This window comes from Platichthys flesus, chromosome 16 (genome assembly GCF_949316205.1).
Source record: "Platichthys flesus chromosome 16, fPlaFle2.1, whole genome shotgun sequence".
Lineage (NCBI taxonomy): Eukaryota > Metazoa > Chordata > Actinopteri > Pleuronectiformes > Pleuronectidae > Platichthys > Platichthys flesus.
The window spans coordinates 1,705,475-1,729,048 of NC_084960.1; the positions used below are offsets into that span (position 1 = coordinate 1,705,475).

Below are 23,574 nucleotides of genomic sequence, written 5' to 3' on the forward strand. Positions count from 1 at the left end.
AAATACAAATTCTGCTTTCGGCACAGACGCTATGCACAGTTACACACACGCACACACACGCACACACACACACGCACACACACACACGCACACACACGCACACACACACACACACACTAAGTGAGGGTCTTATAAACATTTCACAGGGAGAAGAAGAAGTGTACACATGGAATTCAGACACTTTATTTGGGCATGATGGGAGAAGGGAAGGGCCTGAGCAGACGTGGAGAAAGAGACAGAGGTATAGAGATGTAACGTGGAGGAGGAGGAGGACGAGGAGGACAGGGAGGAAGAGGAATCCCTCACACTATAAATAACACATATATTTACATCCTGCTGGGACTTGTGTTGTCTGTACGTTTGGGTTAATCGGCGTCTTCTGGTAAATTCACTGTGCAGCGTGATGAGATGAGTAAAAAGATCAAAGACATTAAAAGTTCCACAGTTTGACCTGAGGCAGAAATAAACTTTGTGTTTACAGTAAATTTACATTGAATCGACAAAGGAAGGTTTAACAATCTCTAATTTCTACTGGGACTTGAACCTTTACGTGTAGAACATGTGTCGGAGAAAGTTAAGAGACAGATGAGCAGTGAACTCATCTGGGAGGGGGGGGGGGGGGGGCTCCAGGCTCTAGGTGTATTTAAGATGGAGGTGTTAGGTCGAAGCCGGGAGTCATGAAATTCAACAGACTGCAGACGGAGCATTCCATGGAGCAACACTGGAGGAAGGATGCAGAGACCCAGTTAGGGAGGGAGAGGAGGGGGGAAGGAGGGGGGGGGGGGGGAGAGGAAGAGTTAGAGAGGGAGATCAGTGCAGAAACTCGGAAGGGCATTTCTCTCCCCCTCTCCCTCTCCCCCCCTCTCCCTCTCCCCCCCTCTCCCCCTCACCTCACTCCTCTCTGTCGGGCTATTTATGGAGACGGCCCTGGAGATGCTGCTCAGCTCAGGAGTTCTGAGAGCTGAGTTCATGGCAGCATGATTCTAATCTGTCGCTACCGTCGGACAGGAGGCTTCAAACAAACCTGGATCTGGTCAATGAGACCACCAGCGTCCACCAGGACGTCCTCCAGCACGAGGCGTCCCCCTCAGCAGCTCACCATCACGTCAATGTGTCCGTCTTCATCTGGTGTTTCATGTGAATTTCACTTCTTAGCCCAACGGGTCTCAAACGTTCAAGGAAAAATCAAGAGACACAGACTCGACCACCAGACGCCCAGTGGAACAGATCTTTGATTTTCTATGTTTTAATTCAGGAAGTGAATGAAATTCAGGATCAAAATGTTCAAAGGTTCGATCAGTGTGTGACCTGGAACCCCTGGAACCCCTGGAACCCCTGGAAGACCCTTGAGAACAGCTGCTTTAGAAGACATCTCAGCTTCTACACTCAAACCAGTGTATTAGCTTCAATTTGACCTTTCAGTCACAGAACTTCTCTCTGTGTGTTAACTCCATCTGAAACTTTCATTTCCAAACTTAAAACTACAATCACAACTTCTTTTTACTTCCATTTAAACAGCTAATTCAACTCAAATTTCATTTCTTCTCTAAGTTTTTAGCTGTTTTTTCTTTTAATGGATGTTTTTACGTTTGTTTTCTGGTCAGAAATATCTATAGAAATATTCCCTTGCCTTCTGATGCTCCTCTTGAGGAGACGTGAGTGGACTTCATGTTTTCAGATGTTCTCTCACGTCCTGATCGAGGCTCAGACTCGTTAACACTTTGATTGTTAACGAGTTGCTTCAGAAGTCATTTCAATCGCCTCCGGGCAGCACCTTGGAAAACCAGCTCCGTTCCACAGCCTCTCCACTGGAATGTAAAAATGGTTTTAATGTGTTTTGTTTTCCCAAGTCTGGGAAAGGTCTTCAGCATGAATTCCTCCTGAAATATCCCTATAATCTTATTATTTTACATAATTATAACTTGCTTGGAGTCGTCAGCGGCCTGCGCTGCTCACAGGGAACAAGCTCACCACACAGATATGAGACCTGGTGAATGGGGGGGGGGGGGGGGTTCACATTTATAGACAGGAAGTGGAAATGTCCAACAAACACAACTGACAGGAGGTAAACACCCGTGAGAGGCCGGAGAGACCTGAGGGAGCTGGAAGAAATCCTGTTGAGTCAGAGCGACGACAGACTTCAGGTGTGCGTCTGTGTGTACACAACACGCAGGTGATGATATCCACCCTGTGTGAGTCTGTGTGTGAGTGAGTGTGTGAGTCCACACTCTGAATGTGTGCCGTAGTAGCAGGAGGAGATTTTCATTGAGCCTCTGTTACGTGACCATGTTTGGTAAAGCTGCTCGAGCAGTCTCTGACCAAGCCCCTTGACCGATTGGTACGTACACACACACACACACACACAGAGACAAACACACACAAGGTGGTTTAAATCAGACCAGCTGTGGATCAGACCCCCCCCCCACCTTTCGAAATGGCTCCTTTACATGTTTCCTTCTCTCCTGCCTGAGGCAAACCTCCTGTTCTACTCCTTCGTCTCATTGTGAACGTCTCACTCCGTCTTTGTCTCTCCATCTCTCACACATACACAATTCAAAAGGAAAGAGAAGCTCCCAGTGGTGATGCCAGCTCCCAGTAGGATCCCAGTGTTGATGCCAGCTCCCAGTAGCAGGTCTTGGCGAGCTGGTGCAGAGCTGTCACACAACAAGCCGGCTGCCTGGGTCAACAGGTCGCTCCCCTGATGACATCATCACTCAGAGGACAATGAATACACACACAACACAAACAGAGGCTCGGATATGATCATAACAATAAAACACACGTCAGCAGCTTCTCGCTTGTCTTCAACTTTATTGAAGATTAACACTTTCAAGTAAGTCTCCGCTGTCAGCACTACAATTACATGATCATTAGTAGTGGTGATTGTAGACGAGGCCCCCAAGGCCAGTGTGGAGGTGTCGGCTGTTTCACATTAAAACCTCCAGGAGGAACAAAAAAAAAAATCACAGAAAGAAAATTGCATTGCATTAGGAGACAAAATTAAAAAGGAGGGAACATAAGCCACATTGGCAAGTCATTCAACAGGAGAAACACAAACTGGCAGGTCACTTGATTGAAGGTTTTTTTTTTCCCAGTCGTTTTGAAACCATCACACCACAGCCGCCGTCCCCGGAGACCCATCAGTCACATTTCATTGTTCGTACAGGATCAAATTTGAAAACAAAGATTTGAGAAGCACTTATAATTGTTAGATACCGTGTGTAGCCTCGAGATGAGCAGCTCAATAAACTGAATTAGTACCAATTTGAATGCAGCTTCGTTTTAATGTACTCAATCTCAGATCAGGAATCAGAGCTGGTTCCTTATACCTTTCTGATATATATGTATATATATAAATTTAATTTTTAAATATATTCATTATATAACATAATGAACAATGGCCTCCCCCAAAAGAACAAAGGCAATCGGGTTGTTCTAACCTGACACCGTGCTAAGTGCCGTCTCAGCCTCTTCACTTCATTCTGTCGATTTCCAAGCAGCTCCAGGTTTTTGAGATTCAGCACAAATATCAGGGCTGGAAATATATTCTGTAGAAAATCCTGACAAGTACAAAAGTTCAGTTTCAACGTTCAAACTAAAAGACATTCCAGAACACGCGTGACGCTGCCGCAGGACGTGTCGTCAAACCCCCCCACCCCCCCCCCGATCACGTTAATATCTAGACTGAACAGTTACAGCTTTTATTCTACGTCTATTCACAGTTTTGCGTTGAGAAGGCCGGAGGAACGAGAGGTCGTGTCAAAAATATATAGTTTGATTTTCAGTTTTCATCAGAGCTCATCGTAATGCCACTGGACGACCCCTCACAACATTCACAGACACACACATCCTCTGTAATCAGGGGAGCACAACAAAGAAATTCTACACACAACAGGCTCCTGACGACGGATCAGTTTTGGATTATAATACTTGGCCGGATTAATCATTGTGCAGGCAGATTATAAAAATATACACAGAGTATACATACGGCATAGAGGGGAAACAATCACTGGAGATTTATTACAAAGATCATGCTAATCCAAATCTGCCTGAATCACATCCACCGTTTGTGTGAAGGCACGAGTTACTGTGGCCCCTCCCCCCGTGGTGACAGACAGAACAACAGGAGATCGCTGAGTCATGGTTCCAGTGAAAACACCTCCACACATTCTCAGACCAACTATGCAACGACGGATACTTAAATGGGAAATCCAACTGGTTTCAGATTTGTTCACAGACGTTGGGACGTACTGGTCGGGTGAAGCCTGGTGTGGCTCCGGGAGGAGCTGTGCAAAGATCGATGAGAGAAATGCCTCGAGTGACGGGGGGATGGAAACTAGACGTTAGGAATAAAGAGTGAAGCGGACATGCTCCTCATCTCTGCACCAGTTAGCCACTGGGAGCATAACGATGCTGGGGGGGGTGCTCAGACTTCCTGAATCTATCACGACCCACGTGAAGCTAATGGGACTGAACCATTAGCTCCATTAAAGAGATCAACTTAAGTGCCAGCTCCCATCTGATGTGTGTGGAGCAGAGGAGACAGTTCATAGAGTTAATAAAACATGATAACTAGTTATGGTTTTCCAGTGTTTCTTCTTAAAGTCTCTGTCTCGTTACACCTGGCTGCAGATTTACAACTACTCAATGGACAAGTGTAATTTCATAGTGTTTTTGAAACCCGACGGAGATCTCTGGTTCTAATGCATCGACTCTTTTCCCCCTTTAAAAATCAAAAAAGCAAACAACTGACATTGTGAGTCTGAAAGTGTCACAGGAGCACAATGCTGTACTGGTGGAGGACTCGTTAAAGCAAACACAAAAACAGGAAGTCAAAATGAGAGCATCTGTATCTTCAACCTCTTGTGTTTCTGTCTGTCGTGACGTCGCCTGTGAAAACTGAATTTAACCATTCTGCAGAACTCGGGCCAGGATCAGTGAGTGAGCCATACAGTGGGAGAAAGGTTCCTGCAGAGTTACTGTATGTGAGACTATGTACAGACATGCAGGGCAGCAGAGAGGAAGCTAACGTTCATGCAGTCAGTTTCCTCCCAGAGGCAAAAACATCACCTGTGTTTGGAAGACAAACCATTTCAGCATTAGATCAATGCAATTCATGTTTAGATGTTATTCATCTACAGAAACTATTCACTAAGGCATCACAGAAATATGTCAATCTCCCCATGCGATAGAGACATGATTTATACATTTATACAGAAAGAAAAAAACAAACATGCAGATTGCTTTGGACAGCATGTTGTTGTCACAGGTCGGTACATCCATTATAAATCTGAGTAGTAGATAGAAAAGAATTTGAAAAAAGTCATTTTGCTAACATTCAGCAAACAGAGGAGCACCACGTCAGTGTTGGAGAAGGGCACCAAGTACAGTGTGTGGTTAGCATGCTATCATCTGTGTGTGTGTGTGAACCCCCTGTCCTCCATCAGGTCCTCAGGGTTACTGAGAATAAATGGAAGTATAAAAAGCCTCGGGGGGGGGGGGTGCTCGACACTGACTGGACGTTTTAGTGAGAAAAGTGATGTCACTGCGTTTCCCTGCACGGCCTGGGCCCAGCAGACGGCCCCTCTGCACCAGTGACACCAGTACACACACACCACACTCAGAAGGCTACGTACAGAAGAGTCGAAAGAAAAGAGGGAGTTGATCAGATCACACGGAAAGGGATCGACCGGGTGTCTGTAAGGCCGGGGGAGAGGTAGAACCAAATCAAATGTCGGAGCTGGACGGTGGAGCTCTGTCCAGTGAGGCAGAGGGTTGCGATGGATGGATGTTGATATTAGATTGAGACGCGTTACTGAGACAGAGACTGAAGAGACCTGATGAATACTGAAAAGGCATAAATCGTCCTGCGTGAAGTTAAAGGTGTTAGAGGGCGTGTCTTTTCCCTTTCCTGCATACTCACTGCTCTACTTTATATTTATTCAAATCATGAGGAGGGTTGGAGGGCTGGTGATATCGGCAGGCGCCACATGTCACAAGGAGGCCACAGCAGGTGAAACTGTAGAAGAGGCATTATGGTGTTTTTACTGTCTCTTTTTTTTTTTGTCGTGAGGTCAGATGAGTTCCAGATGAGAGCCCTGTAAGATTCACAAACACTGCACGGGTCTGACGGGTCTGACGGGGGGTGGGGGGGGGGGGGCTCCTCGAGCGTGGACAGGGTATTAAAAACAGAAGAGGTCGTTCTTCAGGAGCAGCCGCGACCGAGAGAGGGAAGTCGTCTAGAGGGGACAAACAGCGGTGAGCGTCGTGATGTTGTTCCTCCGGGATTATTGCTCTCCTGTCGGTCACAGGCTCTTCAGAGGGGTGGGCTTTGGCTGAAGTCGAGTGTGACAGGAGACTGACGGGGAGGGGGGGGTGAGAGGGAGGAAAATGGCGGCGGTGGCGAGTGGAGTTGAACGTGTGCTTGTGAGCTCTGTCTGAAGCCGCCTCCCAGCAGGAAACCAGTCTGTCGGTGAAAAACCAGGCTGGTGCTTGAGTCAGTCAAAGAGCCGTCTCCTCGTCCGGTGACGGGGGCGGAGCCTGAGGAGTCGGAGCCCGGGTCCAGTAGCCAACGAGATCAGGGGCTAACTGTAGGGCTTGGAGCGGGGGGGGGGGAGGATGCTGAGTGCAGCCTGCCTCCCTGCTTGTGTCCTGTACTCTACGTCTCTTTAGTCCGTGTGGTTGTTGACGCACTTCCCGTCCGGGGGGGAAGAGGACTCCTCTGCTCCGTCCTTCACCTTCCGCCCTCCTCCTCCTCCTCCTCCCACTCTCCCCATCATGACCTTGTAGCAGCCCCGGCTGATCTTGTACATCCAGATAGTGTTCAAGATGTCCAGGGCGATGCAGGAGGTGATCCAGGCCACCTGGGCGCCCAAACCCAGCCGATCGAACTCCTCCGTGCCGAAGGTGGCGAACACGCTGAACCAGTACGACGGCATGACGGCGATGCGTACCAGGAAGAACACCACCGCCATGGCCACGCCGTTGGACACCACCATCCAGTGTCCGCGGGGGAACTTCAGTGCCTCAAAGAACCACCTGAGGGAGGAGGAGGAGGAGGAGGACACGTCAGGATGGGACATGTTTCAGTCAGAGGAGCTCACGGGACAAAGAGGGACTCACAAACAGGAGTGACTCACCTTTGGTTCACAAACGGTGTCGACAACTCCGAGAGAAGACGAAAGTTTGCAAAGTAAGGAAGCACGCCACGACTCTGCACAGACACACACACACACACAGACACACACAGGTTATTAAAAATACACATCATCATGATGACACAAGCAAAACACCTAAATCACCCAGTCTGTTAAATTACTATTTTGGTTTTCTACTCCCTGGATCTAGAGGAGTGACTCACCAGCACATATCCATATGCGTAGAGCGCCGCCAAGTGGTGACAGACGAAAAACCTGTCCCCCATAGTCCTCCAGTTACAGGCGAGCAGCACAAGGTCTAGAGGGCAGGGGAGAGGTTGGTCAGACACTGATACGTCTGATTGTGAAGGAGGACGGTCGTGTAAAAAGATGTTTTAGGCTTAAAATCTTCAGTTTCTCAAAGTGACTCAAATATAGAGCGGTAAACAAAATAGAAAAGGGCTCATATCGTTTCCTTTGACATATGAATCTCATATTTCAAAGTGCAGATTGACTTTTCCAATGAAGGACTCACCGTAGAGGAGGTAACCACATGTTATGGCCACGTTGAGTTTGACGAGCCCGGGTTCGCCCCTGTGAAAGAACAGAGTTTAAAAAGGTGTTTTCCACTTTGACTCCACCACCCTGAAGGTAAACACAGGAGGAGGAGGAAGCTTTGTCATATTCCAGAAAACTCAAACCACCATGAGTGATTTGTATTCTTCTTATCAAAGATCTACATCTGTACGGATAGAGTTTCATTGTGTTTGGCTCAAGGCGTTCTTTGATTTTCTAGAGAAAGACACTCAGAGGCTACAGCTTAGAGGAGAAGTTAATCCTGAATGAAAGCATGTTAACACCCTCATCACGAACCAGTCAGGTCACTGAAGGTTGATGGTCTGATGATTATCTGCTGCTGATGAGCTTTACCCTCGGACACTGATTAAATAGAGCAGGACGCTGACGAGAGCAGAGACCAGGTCGAGCTGCTCTGCTGTGAATGGACGACTCATCCACGTCTGTTGACTCTTCGGTGCCCTCCTCTGGCAAAGCGCCTGGATCAACAGTGACCGGTCGAGTCCACGCACCGGTGCACGGTGACCGGTCGGTGTCCTTGCAAATAGCAACTGTTCAAAATAACAATGAATGTGTCTGTGTCAATAGACACCGGATCCTGGTATCACTCACAGGTATCGTATAGCCAGTGACCAGCTGACTGCTTGTGTTACACAACACACACACACACACAACCACACACTATACAATGGCTCATTAACTGCATTTGTGTTTCACACGTATACATTGAAGTCTCTGGATCTTGTCCGGCTTCACCAGAGAAGCTATGAAGTGTCTGCTGATGAGTCACCATCTGAAGTAGAAGTGGACAGATAACTGGACAGGATATCTGTCAGGATTCTCCAGGATTCTTTCTGGAAATCAAACAACATTCCAGAAAAGGAAAGTAAAACCTCAAGAACGATTGAATAAATGGAGTAAATGTATTTTCCGTCCCTCTACAAGTCGACTGCAGAATATTTGAAATAAAATGTCTTAATCTCTACACAAGTCTGAAATGAGCTCCTCCACTCTCCTCTGATGACCCCTCAACTGTTAACTCCAGATCCAGAGCAGCCGATCCTGAATCTCAGCAGAGGCCCGGTGGTCTCACCTGCAGCCTGTGTGTTACCTGAATGGATTATGATAAGAGGCCACGCTGCCACACTGACACTGAAGGAGTCTGAGCAGCAGCTGGAAACAAAGCAGGTTTCCACAGCGGCCACATCCAGAGCAGCGGGCAGAACAATGCGTCTGTGTGACGGGTCTTAGTGGAGCTGTAATACAATCAGATTGACCGGAGAATTAATGCTTGCACCACTCCTCTGTTGCAACGGGCTGAGCTGTAAGGCATTAGGAGACCGCCGGGGATCGAGTAGCGGTGCTGCCGGGCGCCGGGGGGGGAATTCAACAGAGAGAAGTGAGGAAACGAAGCCGCACAGTGGAGGAGGAGTGACACAGGAACTGGTCCCACAAAGAGACAAATGCTGAAACGCTCAAATTATGAGGAAGAAACTAAATCCTCAGAATCCAGTCCACGTGGTGAGAAGGACACGAATAGACTTGAAGAGGAGGGACGACACTAAGCACCTGACTACTCAGAGGAAGATTGGTAGCAGGAGGGGGGGGGGGCCCTCTTGACCCCCACCCCACTTTCTTTTTACCACTTTAGTGAGGCAGGCGACGGGTGTACACACAGAGACAATGAGAGCGAGGGAGGTGCGCTGCATTGATTCGACAGCCTGAGATGTGGGATGCTGCTGCATGAGATGGTGGGGGGGGGGAGAAGACTGGGCTGCTGTTGTTTGCAATGAAAAGGATCCTTGTTGGTGGGTTTCACGTCTGTCTGCCCGCAAGCCAGAGAGGAAGTGAAACAAAGGGGAGAGGAAAGGAGAGAAAGAGGGAAGGAGTGTTGAAAGAATACAGGAGAGGAGAGAAAGAGAAAGAGAAAGAGAGAGAGAGAGAGAGAGAGAGAGAGAGAGAGGGAAGGAGTGTTGAAAGAATACAGGAGAGGAGAGGTGAGAGAGAAAGAGAGAGAGAGAGAGAGAGAGAGAGAGAGAGAGAGAGAGAGAGAGAGAGAGAGAGAGAGAGAGAGAGAGAGAGAGAGAGAGAGAGAGAGAGAGAGAGAGAGAGAGAGAGAGAGAGAGAGAGATGAAAATAAATGTCTTAAAGGACTGATTTAAATAATGGAAAGGAGAGATTTCTAATTTTCGGGATTCAATGATGAAAATAACAGCAGCAGCAGCAGAGCGGGGGGGAAGACGGAGAGACGACTGGACAGACGATAATCAAAGAGAGAATCTACAACTCACTGGAGACTCAGATCCTCTCTCCCCCCCCCCCCCCTCTCGCTCTCCCTCTGATGAGAGGAACACCGTCTCCATCTCACCAAAAGGTATTCAACCACCAGCCCGGACGTTCCTTACTGCTCTGCACCTCCCTCGCTCTTCTCCCCCTCATCTGTCCCCCCCCTGCCGCTCGTAAAGAGCAGCTGTGAGAGGACCGGTTTCCCCTGGAGGCATCTCAAGCATTCAAATCGCCTCCCTTCTTTTGAGCCTGCTACAATGACCACATATGATTTGTGACTACCTTTGCCTTATCGGCCATACAGGATCATTTCTGTTTATGAGGCTATTTATTGGATTTGAAGGTCACATGTTGGATTATTTTGTAACACAACAATGTTGTTGTGTATTTAAACTGTGAGTTAGTTCTTGTTTTCCTACCAGACGGGGTTGGCGTTGACATCGTCATCGAACCACAAGATATACAAACAGAGCAGACCCACAACGAGAGCGTGCACGGTCGACACCAACCTGAGGAAGGACACACACACAAAAAATCAATTCAGTAAACATGATGGCAGAGTAATACAGGTTTTTAAAAAAGGGTAAACGTCCCAGCTGTCCATCATTTACATACAGTTTGAAATTACATCCACGTTCTCCCCCGGGTGCATCTCCCCTTTCATCAGCAGCGCCCCTGAACTTTGGATCAGTTATCTGGGCCACAGACGAGATACTGAGGTCCAGGTATCTCTTATCTGTCCTCCACCAGGAGCACATTTCCTGATCTGACACCGCCTCTGGAGGAGGAGGACACTGACCCCCCCCCCCCCCCCCCCCCGCTACAGGCAACAGCTGCTGGGCCTGAGCCCGGCCGAGTGAGAGTCCACTGTTGTGTCAGAGTCAAGTGTCTGAGAGCGGAACGGACGTGGAGGAACTTGGCTGAGGGGAGTTTGTAGAACCATGTGTCCTTAAAGTTGTGCGTCTCTGTTGTGAGTCTTATACAATATATCTGAAAATACATATTAAATGACCGCTCGTGTACACTGGGCATTCCCATGTCGGTGTAAACAGTAGAAACATAGTAAAATGCCAAATTTAACTCCACAACAGCTGTTAGCTAAGACGACTGGTTAAAGTAGAATCGAATCATCAAGTCCAAACATCTCAGGTTCTGCTCCTCAGACCCGGAGTTATCAAACTCAACAGTGTTTCTAAACTTCTACTATTAGCAGCTCTGAAACTCAGTTGACACCAGACGTATGATTTGTCCTCAAAAGAAAACGAGAGCAGCTTTAGAGACTTTCTGTTTCTTATCTTCCTAATTATAACTGTAAACACTAAAGGAATCATTTCTCTAAAGTAGAGGGAATATATTACCAAGCTGTGTTTGACACTGACCCTGTTCTTTCTTTGGAAAAGCCTCCTCCCTCTTCCACTTGCTCTTAAGTTGTGGTTACATAAACAACACGCTGACACAGAGCGCAGGCTGTTACGCAACAGCAGGCCACTCTAAAGGCCTGGCCTGCTTTCAAGGCTCCGGTCAATACCCTCGGCACTAATGGGCTAATGTAAACGATGGTTGTGTGAATCAGCGATCATCTGCGAGCACATGTGGACGACTGAGAGAAGAAGAAGAAACAGCCGGGAACCTTCAGTGACAGATGTTACACAACTACAGATGATTCCCCCCCCGAACTTCACCCCTGACGGGAGTGGTTTTTCACAGCTGGAGCTGAGTGGAATGACGATGAGCCTGAGGGGCGTCAGGGTCCAACTCCACACGTAGAACACTGGGGGGGGGGGGGGGGCAGTGTGACATAACAACAGTATCTTGAAGAAGTGTCTACGTGGTACAGTTTCATATCAGATTCTAACTTCACGTACTTTTCACTCCAAATGCTGGTTGAAGAGCTGAATGGAATCCGGCTCCTACAAACATGAAGCCCTGTTCAATCCTCTAATAGGAGAGAGGCCCAGTGCATTCTGGGTGTTGAAGTATTTCTACCTTTTGGGCAAGAGGGAATACCACAGTCCCTTTCTATTGAAAAGATTCACAAGTTTGATTGGAGATCCTCCCAGCCATGAATTATTCCTTTGGGGAATTAAGGGAGATTAAACTTTAAACACGATTTCCATTTTGTGATAAACACGGAGCCAGGCTTGTTGGCTTCTCCTCAGACGCTCAGTGTGAAAGAAGATAAATATCTCCCAGTTTAAACTTCACTGGCTGCCCTCTCTGGCCCAGTTGGCTGACTAAGGTTCACTTGATAACGAGGGGTTGTATCTGCAGTCACACACGACCACACGATAACCTTTTGTATTGACTTGCACTGGAACTCTGATTAGGTGCTGAGCTGGCAAACTGTCCAGCTCCGGCTTCCACGTGGTTGGCAGGATCAAAGTAGTGTGTGTGTCTGCAGGAGAGACACCGGTGTGATCCTGGGACATACCTGGAGTTCCACTCGGTCAGTTTGGTGTGAGGCAGCCGTCCATAGCCCGGGGCGATGGCGGACGACAGCAGCGGGCTGGCCACTGAGAAGAGTAGCTGGAAACTCACGAAGCTGCCAGCTACAACGGTCAACTCCCTCGTCTCCATCACTCACCTAGACAAAACAGGGAGGGAGAGGGGACGGGTGGGGTGGGGCGGGGTGGGAGGACACAGAGAGGGTGAGGCGATACACATGGACAGGTTCAATCGATGACTGTCAGTCATCCTGGGCAGAGGCGGAGGAGAAACTGAGGCGACGGCAGTGGTGAGAGGAGGAACTGGTGCCCGGTGTGGTGCCTCCAGTCCAGAGAGAAGAAAAGAAACAGATGGAGAAGAAATAAGGGGGAAGACACGGGCGGTCGAAGACAAGTAACATGAGAGCTGGAGACAAGCAGGGCTGTCCACAGAGGGGGAGAGGAGCAGCCGAGGCCGGGGAGAGGCACTAGAGTTAAGGGCAATAGAGGGGAGAGAAAACACAACAAAAGTTAGTGGGTGCAGTGAATACAGCAGAAAACACTGCGTGGGAATAAAAGGTCGATATTATTATGTATATTTTGCAAGAGGATTAGAGCGAGTTAGTTTGGACACAGCAACAATCCGTGAGAAGTAAACAAAAGGCTGAGCGAGGGCAGAAAAAAAGAGGATTGTCCAGATGAAGAAAGTGGCTCAGCTCGTGAGGCAGAGGCTGTTCTGCTTCAACAAAGCTTTTCATTAATGTTACAACCATCTGAGCTTTATTCTATCATTCAGCTTCGAGATGTAGAAGTAAAAGACAGAGGTGTCCAAAGCTGCTTTCAGACGTGCACTGAAGTCTGAACATATTCCTGAGGGTCTGTATATGAGGACATCAATGTTTCTGTGGACAGTCTCCAGAACGTTTCCTGTCAGGTCCCTAAAGTATCATAGTGAGGTGAAAGACACCAAACTGTAAAAACACAAATATCTCAGGGTGAAAAAGAGGATCCATAAAAACCTTTCCAGACATTTTCCATGGCTGTTGTCTAAAAACAGATACAGTGTTGGACCAATAGAAACGTGGGAATATCCCTCGTTAAAATATCCACACACACAGTTTGTGTGTTTATTCTCTCTGAGGTCAAACCGGACCTGAAACTCATCTCCTCTGATGACAGACAATCAGAGCGGATGAACTGAAATAGCACAGGTTTGCAAAATCAGCAACAGTCAGTTTGTTCTATAGTTAAATGAGGAAACTGGAGAAATGTAATCTTCCAATGCCCCCCCCCCCCAATTCTCTGTAGACTGATGCCTCTATTCAGACTGTATCATTACTGCTGTTCCAGAGTTATTTACATTCATAAAAAAGGTTTGATTCTGTTCTCTGGATGTTTCGAGGTCACTGACTCACTGGTGTCTGTCTCTAGACGAACACAATACAAAGCAAGTCCAGTAATTTATATTTCTAAAACAAGTTTAAAGCCTGTCATCACTATCAACTTAAAGAGATTTGCATCAGGCCTCGTTTCTCAGACTCTTTAATCTCAATAGATGTTTACACCTGTTCAGCAAATCTGTCCACATCAATATCAAAACAACTCCAATTATGAATCTGCGGGAATCGGATTGTTAAAAAAAAACAAACACACGTTTCAGAGGAAACGATGACATCTCATTTGTTGTTGAGTAACATTAGCTGTTGCAACATACTGTACCTGTGCTGGTCTGGACTCTGCCCCGACACATTCACAGAATTCTGATTAAACCACTGACTGTAAGTTATGCAAGTGATTTAAAACCACTTATTTCCACAGCGCTGCCGATTAGCCTTGTGAAAGGGGAAGATTACTTACACACGCACACACTCACAACGTGGTCACACCACAATGCAGTGGTGTATTTTGTGAAGGCATTGCGAGTGCAGAGCAACCTAAGTAGTTGCCCTTTGGACAACCCGTGATACTGGAGGCATGCAGCCTACATGAAGTTCTATTTTTAATCTAAAATGTCCAGTGTCCGGACGCTGCACGGCGGAACACAAAGAACACGAACACGCTCTCAGAGAAGGCCGAGCACCTCCAGACAGTTCTGTGAGTGCTGCTGAGGATTAGTGCCATGCTCAGGGGCACTCTTCACAAGGATTTGAAAGATGTGCAGAGTGGAATTAGTTTTACACAAGTGGAACAAGCTGACGGGGAAGTGCTTTTAAAAATCAATGCTGAAGACTTCCCTGATGGCTTCTGCAAATAATTGTTCATTTCTTACACGGTTCAGTTGCTTTCACTGTTTGGGGTTTAATATGACCTCAGTGTGTTGTGTTCCCTCATTAACAAACAAACAAACAAACCAATCAACCAGTAACAGAAGTACAAATAACCTCATGGTGGAATCAGGCTGCGTAAACAACACAGATATGCAGCGTATGAATATCAATGACCATGTTTTTCCAACTGGTTTAGATCTAAAGTGTAATCTATCTGCCCTCAACAGATCCACATCACGTTATACACCGCTCTACAAATAAACCTGCCATCCCTCGCATTGGTTTAAAACTGATTCCACATTCAGGCAGATCAGTTGCTACCGGACATTTCCCAGGACTTGCCGGTGAGGCCATGTGAGAAAACAGCCGGATTGAAATCCAGAAAAGTTCCCAGCGGATGAAGCAGAGCAGCCGTACGCCTGTAAGATGCAGACAAAGATGAGACAAGTTAAGGGCCGACGCCAAAGTGCTTCACCCCTCACCTGAATCCTCTGAACAGTCCTGTCGAACACGTCTGACACCTCTGGCTGCTTCCTCACACGTCAATGGGAAACTGAAGTGTTGGACCAATACAAGGTGCATAGAAGTCTGGATTTGAACCTAAAGTACACGTTTCCTGACACTCCCACTGACCTTTCCAGTGCCTCCTTCTCTAAACCACCAAGTTCACCAGGGAGGCTGAGGCTGGTCATTGCCCCCCCCCCCCCCCCCCCAGAGCAGCAGCTACATGTGCACATTCCCCCCGGCCACGTTGATCGTATGCAGCATGTGCCTGAATAATTCATTGGCATTCTTCACCTGGCAGGCCTGGATCACTACACTGCCCCATGGGAGGAAGAGGAGGAAGAGGAGGAGGAGGAAGCAGCACACAGAGCCTGCTCACTGCGGTTGACAGCCCGGACAGGAGAGCAGATCTGCCGTCCAGGGTTTGACCTTGTCCCGCTGCACTGTCATCAAACCGTGACCCTGTGACATATCGACCAAACATAAATAATAGCAGTTCAATGTCCTGTGGAAATCCAAAACCCCAGTCTACCGCAGTGCTGCACCTCCCCACACCGGGTGCACAGACCCAGGATCGGTGCAGCAGCAGCAGCAGCAGCAGCCCCTGAAGATCCCCGGTGGTCCCCGCTAATGCTGCAGGCTGGCCTGGGGTCAGGGGCGTGAATACTGATAAATAACCGGAATCTATAGGTGAAAGAAACGTGCACATCACGCCTGCAGGCTCCCGGCCACACGCACAACCAGCTGCCATCCAACGTGCACACTGAGCGGAGGCAACTGGTTCGTGCAGCATCATGAGGACTGGTTCTCCCTCTGGTTCCACAGAGACACGACACAGTCCACAACACAGCATGGCGGAGAGACGCCGGGGTTATGAACGTGATTCACACCGACCAGACGGGACGTGCTGGAGCGAGCAGCCGAGCCGGGGAATCACAGCTACCACCGGGGCTAACGCTGCTAGGAGCACCGCTGCTCACCGCTGGAGCCGCTGCAGCCCCGACGCTGCTACCGGCTGCACAGACCTCGGGTTTAGGCAGAAACAACACGACATGCCGCGGGTGTAGGAGGCGGAGGAGGCGGAGGAAGGGGGCCCCGGTTACCTGCTCCCCGGCGCACAGGTCTGTGTCAGGCGGACGAGCCCGGATCAGCCTCCGGTCGCTCCACGGTCCCACTGGTTGACGCTAGCTAGCAGCGCTCGGCTACGCGGCTCCAGCCCCGCAGCCTCCCTGCGAGCGTCCCCGGCAGAGGAGAGGGGGAAACACGGGCTCCTGGGCGGCGTCGCGGCCGGACTACGACCATCACAGCCCCGGGGACAACACGGGGACAACACGGCGGCCTCGCGGCTTCTCCTCCGGGCGATCGATCTCACGCGAGCTCGGCGGAAAAGTTTCTCCTCGGTTTCTTATTTTGGCGTTGACTGACAGGAGCGAGCGGTGACGTCAGCACGCAGCCTCTTTCACTCCGTCCGTGTGGCCGTGCGCGCGCCCGCCGCCTCCCCTGCGCACAGGCCACGCCCATTGAGGAACAAAGGCCACGCTGCTTCCGTCTTCAGGGGCGGATCTCAGGGGGGCAACATAGGGGGGCCACGATTTTAAGGGATAGTTCACCAAAAAAAGAAAATTCAATAATTATTTACTCATCACTATTCCTAACTACAACTGCTCCTGTGGCGTCATTAGATTAGATTAGATTCAACTTTATTGTCATTGCACAGTACAAGTACTTATACAACGAAATGCAGTGATCCAAGTGTCCACAATCCCCGACATTGATATTGGACTCAAACTGCCGTCATTTACAGTTCACCAAGTTTTTTGTCTAAATGTCCACTGTCGCCCTCCTGCCACACGCTCGCGGGGCACCTGACGATATATATATGGGCTATACAAATAAAGTTTGATTGATTGATTGATTGATATCAGTGATCCTCAGAAGAAACTGCAGCTAACGCTACCGTTACGCGAGAGCCTGAACGTGGCTCCAGGCGGGAGGATCACAGCTGACATGTGGTTAAAGACATGGTGTAAATGACGCCGGTTTGGTTGGAATTTTAATGTCGCGGCTTGCCGACTAGACAAGTGACAGCGAATTACCTTTAGCCACAGTGTACATTGGAATGTGGGAGGAAATGTTCACTCAGTCTGAGATAATGAGCCAGATCCTGAAGCCGGAGGTCATAGTTGGGGGGGGGGTTATTCTTTGTTATGTCATGAGGCCTGAGTCATTCTGTACAATGTCACGTTGAGCTAAGGTTGTTTGTCTGGTTCCACCGCCATCACACACACACACACACACACACACACACACACACACACACACACACACACACACACACACACATACACACACACACACACACACAGGCTGTGGGCTTACATTGCGTGACACTAAAAACCCGACAGACAAGATCTGAATTCTAACACAGAAGGTGAGATTAAATGGATCCTTCTCTCTTTATGTAAGTTGTGTATTTTTAAATCACTCTTACACACATGGGTCAAAAAAGCTCCAGTACAGTGTGTATTCACAACAGAACATCTGCCATTCATTTCTAACAGCTGCTGTTGCACATCTGATGCATGTCAGTCTCATTTTACAATCCATTACTAGTGAGAAAGACAAATATGTACATTACCAACTAGCTGTTAGCGTGCTAGCTTCCTTTCTGGCTAGATTAACAAAATAAAACTCAGAATAGAACAGTTTATACTTAATACACTGACTTAAAACTTCCTGTGTCCACTTTTCTTTTCATGAGCTTTGCTGTGTTGCTTGTCAGCGATGAAACACAAGAGTCGTACGGATGTGACAACCCTCAAGGACACGTTAGTCGACTTTATTTGCATCATGCATGCCTGAGCTGTTTGTTTTTGTATTTATGAGAAGTCTCCCAGAGGCCACAACGTCCAGACTCCTGCGCCTGAAGGAGGAATTAGAGCCGAATTAGAACCTTTTCATAAACTTGTAAAGATCCAAAGATGAAAAGATCTGAATCATTTTCATATCACATGAAGTTGTGAACTAAGCTGAAGCTGGAACCTCAGTATTTACCCACAGTCCACATCCGGTGAATCAGACGACAGTGTAGTGCAGCCTGTGTTTTCAGTGTGTTGCTAAAATGTGTGTATCTCTGAGTTAGTGGTGATAATGTAATTTGTTTGAAATATGATTTGAAGGCTCGAGGCTCGATCACGACTCTTGTCCAGACATGTGCTGGTAGAGACGTTAAACCTTGGAGCGGTCGACATATCGAGATCAGACAGGCGACATCTTTTGTGTCTTTTGTAACTTGGACAACTTTTCTGAATGTTAGACACGTGTTGTGTTTCATTTTCTAGTGTAACTTCATTTATTCTGTTGTATTTCATCATCTTCTTGTCGTCGTATTGCTGTTTTCTTCCATCTCTGCACCAAACTCCACGGCTCACCGAATGCTCTGGAGATTTTTCCGTTCACTGGGAACTTTGTCTGACCACAACAATCTCCTGCTGCTTCAGTAAAGGCAGAAGAGTTCATATCTGAATACAGCTGTAAAAACCCTCTAACCGGCTCCACAAAGAAAGAATACATCTTCTCAAAGCTTCTGTTATCAGATTGATTGAATTAACTTTGTCAGCCTCGCTAAAGAAATTCGTTAATCTACATTTTCAAGGGTGGAAAATCTCCTGTCCCTGACGACTTGGTGTAATTAACCTGTAATGATGATGATGAAGAGATCAACAGTTTATCATATCAGGAGAACAGTTTAATACAGCGGGAGACTTCACCTCCCCACAGGCAACAGGCTGTTCTCCTCCAGGCCAGAGACTGGATGAAGGGCAGAACTCTGCAGGCTGCCGGGTCTCTGGGTCGGTGCCATCCATGTTGCTTCTGTTCACACGAAGCATAAATACTGTGTGAAGTGGGTTTCTGACTTTTTTTCCAACCTTGACAAGGTTTGCTGGAAGCAGCGAGGTGATTGGCTCGTAGCCCAGAACAAAGATTTAATTGGTTTTACTGTTGCCCCGCAGAGGAGGTCCATATGCCGAGCAGAGAGGTTTATATATATAGTTATAGTTTAGACCTTTGCACGTGGTGAGGTGAGCTGGTAAATCACATGGAGGAGAAGATCCAGTTAAGTGAAGTAACTCCCTGCTGAGTAGAGGCGTCGACAAAGTGCTCCTGTCCCGAGGGTCAGCAGCTCGGCTGGAAGGACCTGATGCTTTTATATACCAAGAGGCGAGAGAGCTTCCACACCGTGAAATAACAGATGTGAAATCATTTTGATGCTACACAAACTTATAATAAGCTAAATGACACGTCTGATGCCAAATGTGGAATATTAGGACCTGCTTGAATCTCACATCACACACCAACAACCAGAGTTAGCACCTGCAGCTATCAGAGACCAGAGATAGACCGGCTACATCCATGTGTCTACGTTTCTGTTTGAAAACAGCATTTTGAAACTAAAACGATTTCTGTCCACGTCTACATTTTGGCTCCGTATCACTTTTAATCCATTGTTGACTTTCATCCAACACTGGAAACACAAAACATCAGTTCCAAGGCTAATAGTATATTATTGAATTAACAAAACAGCAGTAACAAACAAATGCATTTTTAATAGTATTTTTGTATTTCGTCCAAATATTCTAACGAGGTGGGATTCATGATGACATCAGTATATCCTGAATCCTCACCATGAACATCTCTTTCTGTAAACGACCATTTACTCTGAGCTTCTCATAGAAAACTCCAACTCAGGATTCATATGATTCTTTCCTCTGCTGGAAACAGAGTTAAATAATCAAAGTCTCAACTCGTTTGCTTCAGTAGAAATGAGACCGGAGCAGAAGTCGAGGATCAGTCGCTGTCTCCTCTCCGGTGGATCAGATGCAGTCATGAGACAAAGCTCCACTCACACAGGAAATGTCAGCGGCTCTGCCCCGAGGTCAGAGGCGTTCGGAGCCTTGATCGGATCTTTTCTGAGATAACCTATAAAACACAGTGAGACACAGGGAAAAGCCACAGAGGTTAATGAAATCACCTGGATAGCAAACATCAAACACACAAGGAAAAAGAAGCCACAAAAACAGAGATAGGGAAAATCTAGAATACTTTCTTCTGGAATTAATTGTATTTCTGCAGCATTAACAAACCGATATTTCACTATTAATTAATTGACTAATCCAGTGTTTTCCTCTGCTCTCCATTATACGAGGAGGGTTTTGAACAGTGCACGTTTAATACAGTAACATTATCTGTAATCCCAAGAAAACACTTGGCAGAATAAATCATTATGCTTTAATTACAGTAATTATTAGCCTCCCCCGGGCCCTCTGAGCAATGTTTGAACTGAGCAAGGCTTAAAACATTTGATTGTCTCAGGAGGAGACTAATTAGCGCCCTGGTGCAGGTAGTGGGTGAAAAACATCCATTATTCAGACAAATAAACAGTTTAAATGTGTCTTAGGTTGAATTGTTGTGTTTCAGCCGTGGGAGGAAGGTCGAGATGTAGTGACTGTGCTGCAGCCGGGGGGGGAGGGGGGGTGGCTGCTGGGAAAACCTCTCATGATCCTTCACAAACAGACCATGATGAGACATTTTACACTATATGAATAATAAGTCTTCTCTGATATACACATTAGTGGCCTATGAACTCTCAGATGTTTCCCTGAAGTTTCCTGGTGGCAGGAGGGTGGAGTGTACGAGACAAAAAGTTAAAATCACAGATCATAAATAACGTGACTCGAAAACAGGACCTGCTGCAGAATGCTTGAATAATATTTTGTGTCCTGTAAAGAGTTGTGTCATTGTGTCTCAACACAGAATTCAACAGCACAACAGCTGTGAGCAGAGACAACAGGGTCAGTAACACTTGTAATGATTATTCATGCTGCTTGTTTTCCTCCAGTCGGGAGCCTGGCGAATCAGCCGAGGATGTGTCGTGACTGAAAATACACAATCAGCAAGTGTCTACGTGCTCTCGGCTTCTGCCCGTCCAGATCAGAACGCACACCTGGAGTTTTCAAACTAAAATGGAGCCAGCGGAGTTTCTTATGTGGTCCAAGTTGAAGGGTTTTGAGGACATCACGGTCCTGACACAGAAGAAACCAAAGAGGCTGAAGATATAGAGTCGTTCTTTTAAACATAAGCTGCAAACATCAAAATGCTGATTAACTTTCTCCCAAAACTAGAAGCATAGCACAACATTAAATCCAACGTTTTACATTCCATCAACATCATGTAGCCTCACATGTATAAAATAACATGTCTGGTTAAATCTGCAGCCTCCTCAGCTCCTCACAGACATGACACCTGAAGAGTTCTAGTCACAGGTGAACTGTAGAAGATGAAAACTATTGACACGTGCATGTAGAACTGAAGAAATGAAATTAAGATTAAGATGCATTTATTAGTCCCAAACACATGCACAGACACCTAGGGAAATATAATCTCTGCTTTTAACCCATCTGGTGCAGGACACACAGAGCAGTGAGTGACCATGTACAGCACACAGGGAGCAGATGTTGGGGGAGTAAGGTGCCTTGCTCAGGGGCACTAGACAGGGTAGGGAGACTCTTGGATTTTTGGACAGATCAATCCAGGTTCGTCTTTTGTTGTCTCTCCGTGGAGTCGAACCAGAGACCTTCTCTGCCCATAGTCCAAGTTTCTGCCACTAGACCACCGCCTCTCCCTAGTGAAGAAATACACATATGTGCAACTTCACGCAATAAATCTCACACATGAAACAAATAAACCTCCCCCCACTTTCCCCTTGGTTCTCTAATCAATCCCAGCTAAGAGATCTTGTTCAGCCCCAAGGACCAAAGGTCTGTTTGTCCTTCATCAGCGTCAGTTCATCTTCAGTGGTTGTTATTCTGAAACTGCACACAAGATGGCAGACATGATACCGTCTCCCTGAGCCGTTCACTCAATGGCTGTTCCTTCAGTTCAGTGCTGTGTTTATGAGAGAGAGCAGAGGAAGGAGAGAGAGAAGCTCCTCTTCAAACGTACAGATCCCACCTGACAGACTCCTGCAGCTTCGTTCTACGTTACACAACGTGGTGCTGGAGTGAAGCAGTGGGTCTGTGATGGGAGGCAGAGCAGCCAGTGGCAGGTCCCAGTAAGTTAGTGAGCGTTGGTGTGAGTGGAGGCGTCAGAAAGGGAGGGGGGGGAAGGGGGTATTCATAAGTTTGTGCACAGTCTATTCTTCGCCCACACAAAAACACAACTAAACTCACGACAAAAACTAACACAGTGCTGAAGAAAAGATTGTGTGAGAGAATACATGTGCACACACACACAAACAAACACTCTCTCTCTCACACACACACACACACACACACACACACACACACACACACACACACTCATCATTCTTTACACTGACAGGTAACCAGTGTCAGAAGGACTTAACCCCAGTTGTCCTCCCAGGACATTTGACGAGCAGCACCTGACAGGTGGAGCTGGTCCTCCTTCCTCTTGACACATGAACAGCTGGGGCCTTCTGTGTTATGACTCCCGCTGCCACATCTGGCGTGTGTGTGTGTGTGTGTGTGTGTGTGTTTGTGTGTGTGTTTACGCTGTGTGTGTGTGTTTGATGAACCCTGCCACATCTGGGAGCCGGTCCAGCTGTGGCGCTCCTCGCACGTCTGGGCAGCGTCCTGCAGACACCTAGCTGTCACTCCGGGTTACCTGCAACCCAGCTCACTGTCACATGTGTGAGTGCGTGTGTGTGTGTGTGTGTGTGTGTGTGTGTGTGTGTGTGTGTGTATGTGTCTGTGTGTGTGTGTGTGTGTGTGTGTGTTTGTGACACAGGGTACATGTATAACCTCAGGGCTGAAGCTCCAGTCTTCACACTTCTGTCCAAAGACACACCAGCCTCATAGTGTGTGTGAGTGTGTGTGTGTGTGTGTGTGTGTTTGTGTGATTCAGACGAGATGTTACCTTTGCAAAATTATAAACACATACAACACTGACCAGTTGAAAAAGGAACAAACGATAATCTGAGGTTTTATTTGAACACGTTTCCCAATTTTTCCCTGAGAAGGTGAATTTCAAGTTTATATTTTTTTATCAGAAAGTCAGAAACTCACAGATTCCTGATCTCCATGTTCCACACGTATTTTCACACAAAGTGAAATATTCAAAGTCTGAAACCCGAGGCTTCACTGTTTTATGTCGGCTCCGCGACTTCAAACAGAAAACTGCAGACGTCTGGAGCAGTGTTTTAAACACATTTCTACGGTTTATGGCGTCTATATTTAACCTGGAAGGCTGAACTGGAATTCAGAATATCTACACTGAAGAAGTTTGAGCTTGAGAGAGGTCATTAATGTGTGTGTGTGTGTGTGTGTGTGTGTGTGTGTGTGTCTCCTGTCTTTATTCAAGAGC

The 23,574-nt window shown here is 47.3% G+C and overlaps 2 protein-coding genes across 4 annotated transcripts in view; both read right to left on the reverse strand.

Annotated features, from left to right (window-relative positions):
* Positions 1-2,791: 2,791 nt before the first annotated feature.
* tlcd4b (TLC domain containing 4b) lies at positions 2,792-16,640 on the reverse strand. Of its 3 annotated transcripts, none has more exons than XM_062407284.1 (7): positions 16,296-16,640; positions 12,430-12,582; positions 10,418-10,507; positions 7,672-7,730; positions 7,361-7,455; positions 7,140-7,213; positions 2,792-7,038 (listed from the first exon to the last, which is right to left on the reverse strand). In XM_062407284.1, exons 2-7 carry the CDS (start codon positions 12,573-12,575, stop codon positions 6,669-6,671), a joined length of 834 nt encoding a protein of 277 aa, XP_062263268.1. In that variant the 5' UTR covers positions 12,576-12,582; positions 16,296-16,640; the 3' UTR covers positions 2,792-6,668. The 3 variants fall into 3 exon arrangements, with proteins under 3 accessions (XP_062263268.1, XP_062263269.1, XP_062263270.1); XM_062407285.1 differs by lacking the exon at positions 16,296-16,640 and adding an exon at positions 15,171-15,319; XM_062407286.1 differs by lacking the exons at positions 12,430-12,582; positions 16,296-16,640 and adding an exon at positions 10,614-10,784.
* plppr2a (phospholipid phosphatase related 2a) overlaps positions 16,340-23,574 on the reverse strand; it is a 45,593-nt gene continuing 38,358 nt past the window's right edge. The window contains exons 4-5 of the mRNA XM_062408085.1: positions 20,100-20,172; positions 16,340-16,484 (exon numbers count right to left, since the gene is read on the reverse strand). Coding sequence (XP_062264069.1) covers positions 16,340-16,484; positions 20,100-20,172 — 218 coding nt within the window. The remainder of the gene's footprint in view (positions 16,485-20,099; positions 20,173-23,574) is intronic.